The sequence below is a fragment of the Electrophorus electricus genome, chromosome 21 (assembly GCF_013358815.1).
Source record: "Electrophorus electricus isolate fEleEle1 chromosome 21, fEleEle1.pri, whole genome shotgun sequence".
Classification (NCBI taxonomy): domain Eukaryota; kingdom Metazoa; phylum Chordata; class Actinopteri; order Gymnotiformes; family Gymnotidae; genus Electrophorus; species Electrophorus electricus.
The window spans coordinates 3,493,836-3,508,522 of record NC_049555.1 but is presented as its reverse complement, the minus strand read 5'-3'; the positions used below and the strand labels follow the sequence as shown (position 1 = coordinate 3,508,522).

Genomic DNA, 14,687 nt, shown 5'->3' with positions numbered 1-14,687 from the left:
TTCTAACTGGGGCCTATGGCCTTGAAAAAAAACAACAAAAACAAACAAGCAACAAACATTGATTTATTAATGAAAAACCTCTTGGAAACAGCAAAATACATTTCTTTCATAGTGAGCACAGGGCTGTTTCCGGAAAACGGAGATCCTTATGTAGCTGGACACCACGGCCAATGGGAATGTCCCTCGTCTCTGCCGAACAACGTCCCCTTTTGAGTTTAAAGAAATCCTGGTTTTCAATGCAATCCCTGCATCTGTGAATATACAGTTTAACATTTAACTCCGTATGTCTGTTATACACACACAAATGCATTCCATGATGTGTGTACACTGTAGGCGCAGAAGCACACACATTTCTGATTGGCTTTAAGAAAATGTAGTGTTATTTATTCATGTCAGTTTTATGAGGCTTGCATTTCATAGCTATGAGATTCCGCATATTACTGTGCACGGTGAGCGATAGCCCAATATCCCTGCTACAATACTGCCCTCTGGTGGCAAAATCTCAGATCTGAGGTGATGGCAACAAGAATCTCTCCGTATACAGTAAGGCAGAACACACTCGCAGATCTGGAGGGCTGTGGACTTGCATAGATTAGTGCTTCTGTGCTGTAAATCGCCACCCACATGTCAGCTAATTACCAAACCCATGACGATCTACAGAAGATCCGGGCCAGAACAGGACCTGAATGCAAGAGACTTTATCCTAAAGAACCAGACTCGGCCACTCCCGAGCTTGGGGAAGACGTGGCAGAAGCAGCCGTAATAAACCGTTCCAATGCTGAAAGAAACGACCAGCGCTCCCATTTAAGCTGCCTTTGTTCAGCAGGAGACCACCACCACACCGGACGTTTAAAATGTACTAAGAACTCAAACAAACCTACGGAAGTACGGGAAAATGACGTCTAACCATGCTGGGAACGCAAAACGCGTACATCATGTTCCATAACGTTAAAAAGAGTTTTTTGTTTTTTTTTCCCCTTAAAATCGTCAGAAAAGGGTCCTTCATTGCTATGAGGGTTGGAGGGGAGGACTTCTCCAGGAGGAGGACGCAGTGGCCCCAGGGTCCTTTGGGGGGTTATGAAGGGGAGGTAGGCTATGGTGCTGGGGCCCGTCCTCCTGGTAGGGGCGGGGCTTCATCGGGAGAGCCTTCCGATTGGCCAGTGCTCACTACACTCCTGGGGTGTGCATCCTGGCTCTGGGAGTCTGGAGAAGGCTCATTTGTGTCCTGGACAAACAAACAGAGGGAACGACATTACTGCACTTGTGAGGACTAAATCCATGGAGTTCTCCTAAAGAGTCTTAAGCACCTTAAGCACCTGCCAGAGGACAAAGCTCCTGTAGTTTTCTGAAGGAGGAAAAAATGCATCATATATATACAAAAAAATAATAATATAAAAAAATATACATTACTGAAGGAGAAAAAGTATAATGCATTAAGAAGCAATAGTGCAAAGTAAAGACATCTAAATACACAGAAACCAGGACACATTCCCTGATGCGTGTGTGCGCGCGCCCACACACACACACACACGATTTGGGAGATTTCCCTACTCACACATCCTCACCTTGGAGTTTCTAAGGCAAACACGCAACGCAAAGCAGAAACAGACCCAACGTTCTCCCCCTTTAAACAGCCGCACCCAACGACAAACCCTCCCTACCCACAATCCTAAGCTTCCCCATTTGTTACCTGCAGGGGGTGGGCCTCGGTGGGCGGGGCCTTCTTCATCATGAGGATGATCTCTTTCACCTGGAACACGGCAAAAGTGATGGTAACCCACGGCGACACAGTGAGGGCCCACGCCGGCTTGCTGCCGTCCTCCAGTTCCACCTGGTGATGCATTTTTCGAGCCAGGGATTTAGGCTCCGCCCTCGGGGTGTGCGTCATTGCTTCCTGGTTTTGGACCAGGTCTATGGTTGCTATGGGAACTGGGCTGGATGGAACTGGAATGTTCTCTGCGAGCATCTTGTCCTCTGTAAAGTGAAGGAAAAGGTCTTGATCATCGTTAAAAAGCGAAGCTTTGTCACTCTCTACAGAGAGCAAACTAAACGCAGCGTCCGTCACTTCTCGAACATGGGAAGCTTGCAGAGAATCTGATCTCACGGACGTTCATGAGGTCAGTCAAAGAGCAAACTGAAGCTGGAGACCACGGTGAAACACCACAGCCAATCACGGCACAGCAGCTGAACTGAATCCCTCCGCAATATTGAGCACGGTCACATTCATTCTCTCTCCCTCTCTCTCTCACCTGCATGCTCGTCCTTCTCGGAAACATGTTGGATGAAGATAAAGAGGAGGAGATGAGAGAGACCATCCCGAGCCCTCGGAATGTCCTGGCGGCGCCTGAAGACACAACACACATTTACTAACATGCACCTGTGCTTACCTACCCACCCACCCACTTACTAACACATACACGTTTTCTAACTCAGCCACACGACGTGTGTTAATGAGCATATAACGGTCTTACTAAAACAAACACACACACACACAACACACACACACCACACACACACACACACACACACACACACACACACACACACACACACACACACACACGGTTATTGACCCCAACACATCCTTACAAGCACAGGCACATGGTTACACCAATACATGTTTTTACTAACACATACACAAACACACTCTTACTACCTCACACAACCACAACTTTCTAACTAGCCTTTGCAGATATTAAGCGTTCCACTTAAGCACAACACACACAAATCACAACACATGACTGTCTACAAAAACACAACACAAACACCACAGAACACACACACACAAATGGTCTCTCAAAATTAACATAAAAGAAAAATAAACTCCTACAACACATTTTAAAATGACTAATTTCTTTACACCCACTAGCCATAAACAGATTTAGTTTGAAAAAATTATCAATGAGGAATCAATTGTGATGAGTCATTAGAAGTAACTGGGTTGAAATGCAGACATTTTTTTTCTTGTAGACACTTTTAATGGCAGATGTTACATCATGGCAAATTGATGTGTGTGTGTGTGTGTTTTTATTGGGGGCCACACCGAAGTAGTCGACGAAGACTCCTCCCACCATGGCTCCACAGCCCCTGCCCAGGCCGAGGTGGAGACCCTGTAGGATGCCCTGAGCTGACGTGCGCAGAGAGGGCGGGACAGCAGCGCTCAGGTAGGAGATGCACGCTGCCCACACTGCAGCGTGCGTCACGCCTGCAACACACACACACACACACACACACACACACACACACACACACACACACACACCACACACAACACAACACACACACATTCGTACCTACGCATCTCTGGTAAATACAATGCAATTTACTAACGTTTACCAACAAAAAAAATCCATAAACCCTTCTAACAGCCAAACCACCAATAAGGGGTTAGAACTCCCCTTAACGGAGTTGTATTAGTCATGCAAGTGATGGAAAACAAAGTTTCTGTTCTAGCACAGCAACACGACCTGAGTCACTGTTCCTGTTTTAAAAATTACCAATGCCATCAACTCGAACAGTGACTGCTCTGTAAAACTTGCATTGCCAAGACAGTATTGAGACAGTACTGCCCATTTCATGCTACAGCCAGTGACTCAGGATTGAGCTTTCTAATGCTTAATGGGGTTTGGCAATGAGTGACCAGTGCTCAGTGGGCCTGAAACAACATCCATTTCTTTTGAGATTGATCTAGAAGCCCTAACCATACAACAGCAGCATTCCGTCATCGCCTGTAATCATAATTACCAATAATACAGACGACTATAAAGTCAGCCGGCGTACAAACAAAGCTGGGCTCATTAAAAAACAAACAAAACAAAAAAAACCCAGCAATGCGTTATACGGCAGCGATACGCAGCTTTAAGACATGTGGACGGAAAAGCTGTACTTTGCCAGTAGCAACAGATTTATTTTTTCTTTTCCTTCAGCGAGAGCAGAACAGCTGTTCTTGTCATCGTCGTTGTTGTTTACCTTGCAACACCTCCATTGGCAGCACGGTCCAGGCGTTGTGCAGGTAGGAGATGTAGAGGTAGCGAGCCGTGTTGCACGCCAGCCCAATGTACAGCACCCTGCAGGCGGAGACCATGTGAGCACGGCGAGCCAGCAGTGGTGCAATTACTCAATAGTACATGAGTGCTGGATGTTATTGTTTAATTGCACTGCTTGAGATCCTTAGTCATTCCTACAGTCAACACTGGGAGGCCTGCATCATTTCTGTAAGACCTGTATCTTCCGATGACAGCTACATTTCTACCGAGTATAAGCATTATGCCTCCACCAGTCATTACTGTTGCACCTGTACCTGACATTACTGTAACGCTTATGACTGCCATTACACACGTAGCTACTAGGGATGGGTCAGAACGCTCAAAAAAATCGCATAGTAAATACATATATGTGTTTTTAAATAAGCAATTTAGCTTCTCCCAAAAGTCATGCTCTCAACTTAAAACCATGCGATGTATGAACCATTACTGTCCAGAGTTGAGTCTGGATCTTAGATTTTAATTAGAGGTGCACTATATTTGCAGTTGATATATTATTTGCAGATAAGGATCATTCTTAATTTAATTTTTTTATCCCTTCTATGATGTACGATAATTACAACCAATAACTGACGGCATTTGAAGGGCAACTGAAATATTGCAGGAAGAGGTTGAATACATGACCGATCGCTATGACAGCAATGGTTGCCACAGCAGCACCTGCACCAGGAGGCAAATGATCCAAGACAGATGGGAAACCCCTGCTGGACACAGATGATGGAACTCTCCAAGAAGTGATAAACTAAACCTGAATTTAAATTGCATTTAGCTACTACCTGCCTAGAACAGTAATCTAGCACACCACACTGCAGTCTACCTTGTTACACTGGTTACATCACTAGACACCAGGTCTTTAGTTCGGCATGTCTGATATCTAAATGCACGTTTAGTAACACTGGACTCTGAGATTGTCCATTTGGGCATTGGAGTTGCAGCAAATGTCATTTCCCACTCTTGCTCCAAGCTGCATGAGAAAATGTGTTAGGTCCTCCCACCAGCGGTGATGGTGAACGTTAATCCCACGTCGCTGGTCACGAGGTAACAGGATCGCTTGTGAGAAGTCAGAGATGCTCCTTCTTCTCACCCTGTGCTCTCTGTACCAGCAATGCTGACTGAATCTTTAATGACCATTTAACAATTATTTAACAAGCCAAGCATCTAATTTCACTTGTTCTGTGCCCATGACCATTTCCTTGTATTCTACTGATTAAGCCTTTTGTTTAACATCTGAGAAACCGGGAAAGGTTAGAAAATAAAAATGTAATGAACTAGTTTGGTACCCCTTTGTGGTTGCTGCAAAATATTTTTCCACTCATGTCTGAGTTACCTGTGACATGGCAATATAAAACAAATTAATCTAGTTTAGAGATCAACACTCGCTGTACTTCATATATAGATTATAGTTTGAACTTGCTTTAAAATGCATAAAGGGAAAATGATCAGTTATTAATATTGGCACCACCCACAATAAGGTACAAATTAACCATTACTGTATTGGTGCATCGATGTGTTTGAGAAGGACTGTCACGGGACTGGAGCTCCCCACTGAGCTACAGGTAACCATTCTGTGACCCAGAAGCCTCGCTCTAGGTAGCACAGCCGAACTATAGCATACAGGGGCGCAGGAACATGACAAATATTAAGTGGAACTACACTGTACACCCATACAGATTTAATGAAACAAGACTTTCAGCATAATTTCTGAAGTTTATCATATGTAGTATTAGCTAAATGCCTCTTTACAGACTTAGGATTTTGGAGCCGAAAATTATGAGGCGAAAGAAGTTATGTTGCGACTAGGCAAGTGTTAGTCAAGGTGTGAAGTTGGATTTAACTATTTCTCTTTTAGACTGACTGCACTATCAATTTAAATTTGAATTCTTAGACAACCTATTCTAGATTTTTGTGGTCTGTGTAGTAGTTATATTTAATAATAGCAAGATATTAAGTGGCACCTTTTTGGACATTTTGCCCATTGTTGTGTGTGTCTGTAAGCCGAAGTCAAGGTGGGGATTAATTATCCGAGGATATTTTGAATAATGGCTTACTCATTCGAATATCACATTTAACTGAAATGGCCATCCCTAATTGCTGCTACTACTCATACAACTACAGCCACGATTACCCGCTGCCACAACTACCCGCTGTTTCATACCTGACGTGTCCCACCAGTTCGATGAGCTTGTGGCTCGTGAAGTATGCTGCCAGCTCGGACAGGTGACTGAGGATGGAGCACACCCCAAACAGCGTGGCCGACCCGTCCAGGTCTTCCAGGTGCCAGTAGAGGAACGTGAACACGTACCCATAGCCGAAGCCCATGAACCAGGCCACGAACAGCACCGTGCTGTACCGCACACCGCACAGAAGTCTCAGCAACTCCATATACCGGAACTCCTCGCCACTAGGCGGCGCTGCGTTTTCTGCGCCGACCGGCCGGCAGTCGCCGGTCTGGCTGTCGGTCTGGTTCTGGCGACCCTCGCCCTCCTCCGGCGTCCGGGTGTTGAACTGGAACCGTGTGCCGACGCCCAGTGCAGTCACCATCAGCACGCCGAAGACAGCAAAGGCCACCAGGTAGTTGTGGTAGTCGGGCGGCACACAGCCAGCGACGCCTGCGATGACGCGGACGCCGTGCGTGTGGTCGATGGCGATGCCCACGGTGAGCATGGCCAAGCCCCAGCCCAGTGAACCCCACATCCGCTGCAGCCCATATCGGTCGCGATGGGGGCCCAGGTACTGCAGAGTCACCTGGGAAACAATCCAGAAATACTTGAGCACTGCCCAACGTCACGCCCGCACCGAGCGACTGCGCATTTACAAATCTACCATGCATGTGCACGCACTTTCTAAACGCTCGACCACCGCGTGTCGAAAAAGCGCCAAAGCTACTTACCGTGTCCACAATCGTGACGGCAGGCGCACTGAAGAACTCTCCGATGATGACCACGAGCAGAAGGAGGAGGAAGATGGCCTCCACCTGATCAGGGTTATAGTCAATGACGTGCTGGGGCTGTGTGGCCGTGGTAGGGAGGAGTGGTGAGGCGGTGGTGGTACTCTGGACTGGAGGAAGTGTTGAGGTAGAACTCATGTTGCCTTCAGCTGAAGTAGAGGAGCTTGAGTCAGGCTGTGCTGTAAACGTCTGCGTGGGCTGTACCGTACCAGCCGGGACACTCTGAGCCGTGCTAACACTGATGTTAGCTTCTCGCCTGAACCTGTGCCAAGAGCCATCGACCGATGTGAGGTTGGTGGACGAGCCAAGTGGGAGGGTTGTTCCATTCCCATTGGCTGAAGAAGCAGCTAGTGATAAAGTCCCATTGGTGAAAATTTTCTCTCGTCTGAAAGTCTCATTTGTAGAGGCTAGAACCGGTGGGAAAGTGCCAACGGTGGAGGCTACAACTGGCGCTAAAGTCCCATTAGTGGAGGTTACCGTTGGTGCAGAAGTCCCATTGGTGGAGGTTACTGTTGGTGCTAAAGTTGTAGTGACAGGGTTCACCAGCCTGCAGTTCATGGCCGCTGGCTTGACAAAGCCAATCCCACAGTTAAACACCACCCAGCAAAACACAGAGAACAGCAGCACAACTTTTCCCTTCCTGTAACGGTCAGCCACAACACCCCAAAAGGGGGCACTGCAAAACTCGATAAAGTATCTGATCCCCACCAGTAACCCACTGTAACTGGGGTTCATCCCCAGTTGCCTATAGTAAACAGGCAGCAGGGGGTACAGTGAGCCGTACGCAGCATAGAAAAAGAAGTAGAACACTTTTGAGATGAGGAGGTTCTGGTTGATCCGGAGACACACGCGGTCGCAACAGCTCAGGTTATTCTGTGACTCTGCGGTCAGGATTTCCAGGTCGGACTCAACGGGATCAAATGCGGGGGCAGTGGGCGGGTTGTCCTGGACCGCCAAGGAGAGGCGGTTAAAGCGTTCTGACAGAGCACTGCTCGTTTTCTGCTCTTCCTCATCTTCCTCAGCCAAAATGGCCATGCGGTCGTCATTTGCCATTTCTTCAGGGACAGCATGGAAAAATGAAATATGAGCGTGAAATATGGCGTGTGTATTCACACACGCACGCACGCACGCACGCACGCACACACACATGCATATTTACAATAAAAATCTGGATCATGTAATATGTTATAGTTTGGAGAAAATCCAAGGTCATATGAATCATGAAGCGCAGGTTTCAGTCACATAAAACATCAAATGAACGTAATTGAGAGAGTAGGTAACAAGAACTTAATGTATGAGAAAGCGCACATCTCGGTGAATGTTTATAATTTGCTAATGATTATAGACAAATAGAGACAAAAAGATAAATCACAAGCGTGACGTGGTTGACATTTCACTACCGACACAATATTCGCCCTGTCTTAAACCGGCAAGCATTTGCGGAAGTGTACACACTTCCCATAAAGTGATATTATGGCAGAACAAAGTGAATTATTCTACAGTTTATGATCGGCAGACTCCCCCTTTTAGAAAGACCTTAAACTCGCCAGGAAAATCGAAGCGAGTCAAGCAAAGGCTGCTGTTAGGGAAGGCATTTTGTCACGCCAGGTAGACAGGAAACAGAAGAGATGGACGACCAAAACGTTAAGAGAAACCAAATATTTACACGCCTAGTTTCAACGATAATGAAGAATACCACTCGAATAGTGACGGTGAACGGTATAATATTGTCTGCTTACCTTAGGAAAGTTTCAGTTTTAGTTTGGGGTTTTTTGTTGTTGTTGTTGCTGTTTATTTATTTTTTATTTTTTTGCTTACAGGTATTATTCCACCGGAAAAGTCGGCTGCGTTTAGTCGACTCAAGGGTTTGGCATGCCGTCCTGTCCCTCGTCTGGCGGACAGAGACGTGTTGTGCAGGGTATGCAAGCTTGTCTCACCACACCGTCCCCGTCCCCGTGTCCTTTTAAGGCATCCGGTGTCATGCACACCTGCGCGCCCCCCTGCCCAAACCCCTCCACTGTACCGCAAGGCTGTTCCTGACCAGCAGTGACCGGGAGTCAATTAAAAAAAAAGAAATGTTTATTGCCGCTCTAAGAGGTTAATACGCCGTGTCCATTGGCGCTTTCTGTTCGCCTGTCTCGCGCTACGTCGTAGCGCCTCGTGACGTACGCCCGCGATATCGCTTCTGCACCTCCGGTCGCAGCGGTTGGTTTCGTCAACTTTATTTGATTCTGTACTTACGTTTACATTTACGGCATTTAGCAGACGCTCTTATCCAGAGCGACTTATAAAAGTGCTTTGTCATTTCCTCACAGAATACATCCTAGTACAGTACAGTAGGATAGAGCCCAAGATACCAATGAACTAGAATACTGTAGAAATACAGGGATGATGCCTAGAAGTGTAAAATACATATAAGCTCTATAACAGACAATGATAAGTGCAATAAGCAATAAGGGCTAGTTTGTTAGACAACACCATTGTAATAAACAATACCCTAAATTAAGTACTGATTAGCATTTCATATCGATTTAATAATATGATTTCGCGTGCACATATTTTCAGACTTGAGTTTTCTCAGTGCTATTCTAACAGCCTCTGACTGGTTCCGAAGGCAGTGGTCTTGTGAAACCTTGTAATCTGCAAGATTTGATAATAAGGATTGACATAGTACATATGCTCATTTCGCATGGATTCCTGTATTTCAGCAGAATTGCAATTCAATGGTATTTTTAATTCTAATCTAACCTAGTCCGCTGGCCCGGATACTTTTCTCTGAGTAGATGACAGCACTTTTGCAAGTCACTCTGGATAAGAGCGTCTGCTAAATGTCAATAATGTAGATGTAAACGTGTTAACTAATACAACGTCATGTTTTACACGCAGCTCTCTGGAACTAGATGAGAGATGAATGTGATAATCACAGGAAAGAAGCATACTGCAAAAAAAAAAAAAAGGCTTAAGTAGCTCGTATGTGTAAATGCTTCGCTCCCACATCATGTTGCTATACACACAGTCTTCTGTTAATATATGTCATAATATTGGAATCAGACCTGTGGATTAATGTGTTGGAACTGCGCTTTTGACTACAGTACTCAGGGTTATCCAAATCATACCCTGATTCTTTACGTGTGTATTGTTTTCACAGACATCTTAGCTAGATTATTATGGGCCAAGTTATTTGCAGTGTGCAACGTTTGGTGTTCCATAATGAAAGACGTTAGCCCTTCCTAGCTAGCCAAAACAATTTAAAAAGGAAATATAGGATAAGTTTTGGAGAGGATCTTATGATGCATTATGGAGTTTTAACTACTTAAATGCATCTTCCCGCACAGTCTTTTCGGGTTTTTCATAAGGCCTATAGGTTGTCTTCATCATGGGGGAGGGGCAGCTTTGATATACGCATGCTTTTTCAGTTTAGCCCATCTTAATGTTTTCCATTTTTACAGTGATGATTTTAAAAACAAAAAATATACATCTTTATAACTGCGTGTGTCTCAGGCTTAAAATTGTTTTATACACATTTTAAAGAAACACCACCTAAAAATCTAATGTGCTATACGGACAAAGGAGCAAATGACTTTCATAATAACTCAAACGTGAGTGCACGTCAATCTCCACTGCGGAGTGCTGGCGCTCCCACACTGCCCAGAGCACTTCTCAAGGTGGACGGTAGGGGACGCCCTCCGTGTCGTGGTTCCTTTTCTGTTGCCTTTCCATATTTCATACTACACCCAGGTAACCAGGTTTAACATGCTCTCCTCCATGTTGCTTCACTATTTAACCTTGGGGCAATTCCCAGCGCTGCCTTAGAAAGGGTAGACATCGCTCAGAAAGCACTGCCACCTGACAGTCTCCAACAGCAAATAGCAGACAAACACAACCACCCCCTCCCCCCCACACATTTTTACGACGCTTAAAATTTCAAAAATATATTATACAAATATTTTAGACAGCGTAGACCCAAATTTGGGCCCTGATCACAGTAGTTTGCTTAGGCAACCTGCCCCTCTTCCCCATCCGTCCTTGCAAAAATAATAATAATGAAGAAACAGACAGAATGTATTTATAATGTATTTATGATGTAAACGTTCGTGGATGTTACATTTACTAAGATAGCTAATTAGCTTAATGTGACTAACACGGAACCGCTTAAGTTATACACGATGGAAAAATATATTCAACTCGCTCAGTGTGCGGCTGTTGTGGCCGTTCTTTGGAACCCTCACCTTCTCATCAGATCGCCAAACTATGCTTACTGCTAAGCGCGAGTGCTTTACAACAGAAAAATCTGGTCCTTATGTCCCCTTCCACCCTTTATTTTTATTATGAATGAATGAATGAATGAATGAGGGTCTCAGAAACCGAGGACACTTTACAATCAACACCGGAGAAAGGAGCTAGCCAACGGCACACGGCGCCCCCTGGAGGACCGGATCGGGTACAGGAAGGAGAGAGAATGTCCATCACTGGACATTTAGACACACCCTCACACCAGCATAGTTTTTATTCACTTGTATTAATGCTTAGAAATAATGTATAGACATATCCCACAGATAAATAAACAGACACGGGAATCCAGTAACAGACAGACACCACACACAACCTGTTACAGAAAAGGAAACGTTAACAGTTTTTCTTTTTTTTTTTTTAAACATGAAGATATTTTAGGTATTGTATGGCTTCATGCATAAATAGCTGTTCATTTGAAGTGTCCAAAAAAAAAAAAAAAAAAAAGCCGTCAGTGGAATGTGTGAGGGCATGTTAAATGCAGTAGCAAAACGGACTCCAGTACTCCAGTATCACAGCATGCCTTAATCTGAAACGTTTGCTCAAATGAACTATGTCGCCCCCCAGTGTACAGCAGACAGAATGCAGGGATCACCTGGGCTCCTTGCTGAACTGGTCTGTGAGGTTGGTTATCAAAAGGCATTTAAAACCGGCTCCTGCTGCGAGTGAGAGCCACCACCCCCACGCAGTCTGCTATAGTTTAGTTCGCACATGCTCACTTTTTCCAGAGCCGTTTCTCTGAACAGCAAAAAGCCTGAGGTCTGATGAGTTTCAAAACCACCCACTAAGAGAATTCACCCCAGAAATGTTATACCCAAATCCCCAGAAAATACCCAGAAAACACAGCATTCTTGAAATAATTCATTTACAAATCATAATATATAATACAGTCATATTCATGCAGTTAGTTGGGAATATGTTTGCTCATAAAAAACAAACATGAAACTCGAAGATTATAAATATAGTTTCACTACTATTTCATACGAAAAGATGTTTTAAAGCTTTAACCATGTAGGCTACAGAACTTTAACCATGTAGGCTACAGAAATAGGCTGTTACAAGACGCAACTCCTCTCAGATTGCCATTGCCCGTGTTTCGGACGGCTGACCAGAGTTCAGTGTCAGCGAAAGTAATACTATTTTTTTCAATATGACCATTCAGTCTTGCGAGTCGAATGACATCTCGCTCACCTCTGTCCAGTGTCTCCCTTTGTTCCGTTTCTCCCTGCTCTTCTCCGCCATGACGATGGCTGCCACCACGGTGATCACCACGGTGATGGTAATGATGAGGACGGTGACGGTCTCGGCGAAGCACAGGCCCGTGTCCACCTGCCGGAGGCTGTGGCCCTGAAGCTCCTGGGGCTGCCTGCATGTCAGGTCGTCGTAGTCGTCCAGCAGGAGCCGGCGGACGCTGTGCAGCTTCTGGAACACTCTCTGCAGGTCGCAGTTGCAGGTCCAGGGGTTGCCCTCCAGGAGCACGTGCGTGCTCTGCGCCTGGACACTGAGCAGCGCCTTGAAGTCCACCTTCTTCAGCTTGTTGTCGGCCAGGTCCAGCACGGCCAGGCTGGTGAGCGGCGCGAAGACGCCGGCGTCCAGGTGCTCAATTTCATTGCCCCGCAATCCGAGCTGCTCCAGGTTCCTCAGCGTGGAGAAGATGCCGTCGGCGAGGCTGCTGATAACGTTCCGGTCCAGGCGGATGTAGCGCAGCGTGCTCACGGCTCCGAACGTCCTCGCGGCCAGAGAGCGGATGCCATTGCCGCGCAGGTCCAGCCGCAGCAGGGCGTCCAAGTGCGCGAAGCAGCCGGCGTCCACGCCGGAGAGCCGGTTGTCAGCCAGCGAGAGCTCCCTGAGGGAACCCAGGCCCAGCGAGAAGCCGCCAGCCAGCCGGGAGATGTTGTTCCGGCTCAGGTCCAGCCGCAGCAGCGCCTCCAGTGGAGCGAAGGCACCGTCGGCCACGCCCCCGATCCGGTTGTCGTTCAGGAGCAGGGTACGGAGGTGGCGCATCGACCTGAATGTCTGCCGATGGATGTAGGCCAGCTTGTTGAAGGAGAAGTTCAGGTGCTCCATGTAGGGAGGCAGGGCGGCCGGGAGGTCCGTCAGGTTCGCGCCGGCACATGTGGCCAAATGGAGCTCCAGGTGGCAAATGCAGTTGGTGGGACAGAGGAAAGTGGGATTACAGTGTGTGGACCACAGATCCCACATCAGCGACAGCAAGAACAGCAGCGCACGCATCCTACAGGCAGACAGGTGAACACACACACACACATACAGATTTAACTGTGATTTCAATGGGGTTATGTTATTCTCAGTTTTTCTACTTAACTCTGCGTGAGAAATAAAATAATGTCGACTCTGGAATAACTGTACAATATAAAGGATCGAATCTGGGTCATAGACACATGCAAAATTTCCTTTGAAGCCCTGCGCACATAGATGCAAAACAGTGCTGCCTAAAGTGTCCAGTATAGAAGGAAGGGTTGAGCCCGGTCCAGGTGGTCTGAGCTCACGAGCTGACCCTGAGGCTAGGCTGGGTGATGCCTGCAACGTCAAACCGGCTGACAACATCGCAGTCATTGGGTCAGCAACAGAGATGAAACTGCCCCACGGCCCGTGGTTTGGAATGCAAGGATGGAAAGAGTTACACAACAGAGTTGCACTGATCCCAGACCAGTCCATAATCTGGTCTGTTTTCTACACTCCAGAAGGCAATAGTCATTTTAAGTTCAATGTGCTGGGGAACAGAATTTAAAAAAGAATGAAAAGAACTATTTCAAATACAGCAGATACAGCAAATACAGTGTTTGAAATTTGCATTTGTGTGTATATGTACAGTATGTTGCATGTGCATTTCAGTATACGCACTGCTTTAGCGTGCGTGTGTGTGTCTGTGAGGTGAAGAGAGACATTATTGTCTATGGGGCAGCTGTTGCCAATACAGTATAAAACACTCATGAAAATTTGATGAGAGAATGAGACAAAAGAAAGACAGAGGGGGGACAGAGAGAGAGAGAGAGAGAGAGAGAGAGAGAGAAGCTTCAGTATGACAGGAAAAAAACGATTTTAAAATAGAGTTTTGCAGTATTGTTTCACCCTGCATTGGAGCAGTGGAATCTGGATGAGGAGTTGCTTGTTTTAACGCACCACATTCATCTAACTGTGAAGTCCTTCTTAAGAAACACAAAGCCGTGCTGTCAGGCCTGATTCAGATCCCCCGTCAGAACGAGCAGCGCTGGCGAACATATCCCGCGCGCAGGCCCCTACAGCGCACCGGGTATATTCGTCCCGCGCGGATCCGGTGTCCGTGCCGGGAGTTCTACGATGGGTTTCAGCAAAGCGACAGCTAGCAAGCCAAGATTGAATGAACGTCTATAAGTCGGGAAATTATCCAACAAAACTCGTAATGTACC

At 46.3% G+C, this 14,687-nt stretch overlaps 2 protein-coding genes across 2 annotated transcripts in view; both read right to left on the bottom strand.

The window, feature by feature from the left end:
* Positions 1 to 43: 43 nt before the first annotated feature.
* Positions 44 to 9,153, bottom strand: mfsd6a (major facilitator superfamily domain containing 6a). Its single transcript, XM_035520727.1, is given in 9 exon segments — positions 44 to 1,225; positions 1,691 to 1,974; positions 2,250 to 2,303; positions 2,306 to 2,344; positions 3,044 to 3,205; positions 3,970 to 4,067; positions 6,199 to 6,788; positions 6,934 to 8,045; positions 8,730 to 9,153. Coding segments are annotated over 8 exon segments (2,469 nt in total). The 5' UTR covers positions 8,044 to 8,045; positions 8,730 to 9,153; the 3' UTR covers positions 44 to 1,093.
* Positions 9,154 to 11,405: 2,252 nt separating this feature from the next.
* The window catches only part of LOC113586843 (leucine-rich repeat-containing protein 38), a 4,067-nt gene continuing 785 nt past the window's right edge, over positions 11,406 to 14,687 (bottom strand). The window contains exon 2 of the mRNA XM_027025219.2: positions 11,406 to 13,513. Within this exon, the coding sequence (XP_026881020.2) occupies positions 12,439 to 13,512 (1,074 nt within the window). The 5' untranslated portion in view covers position 13,513 and the 3' untranslated portion in view covers positions 11,406 to 12,438. The remainder of the gene's footprint in view (positions 13,514 to 14,687) is intronic.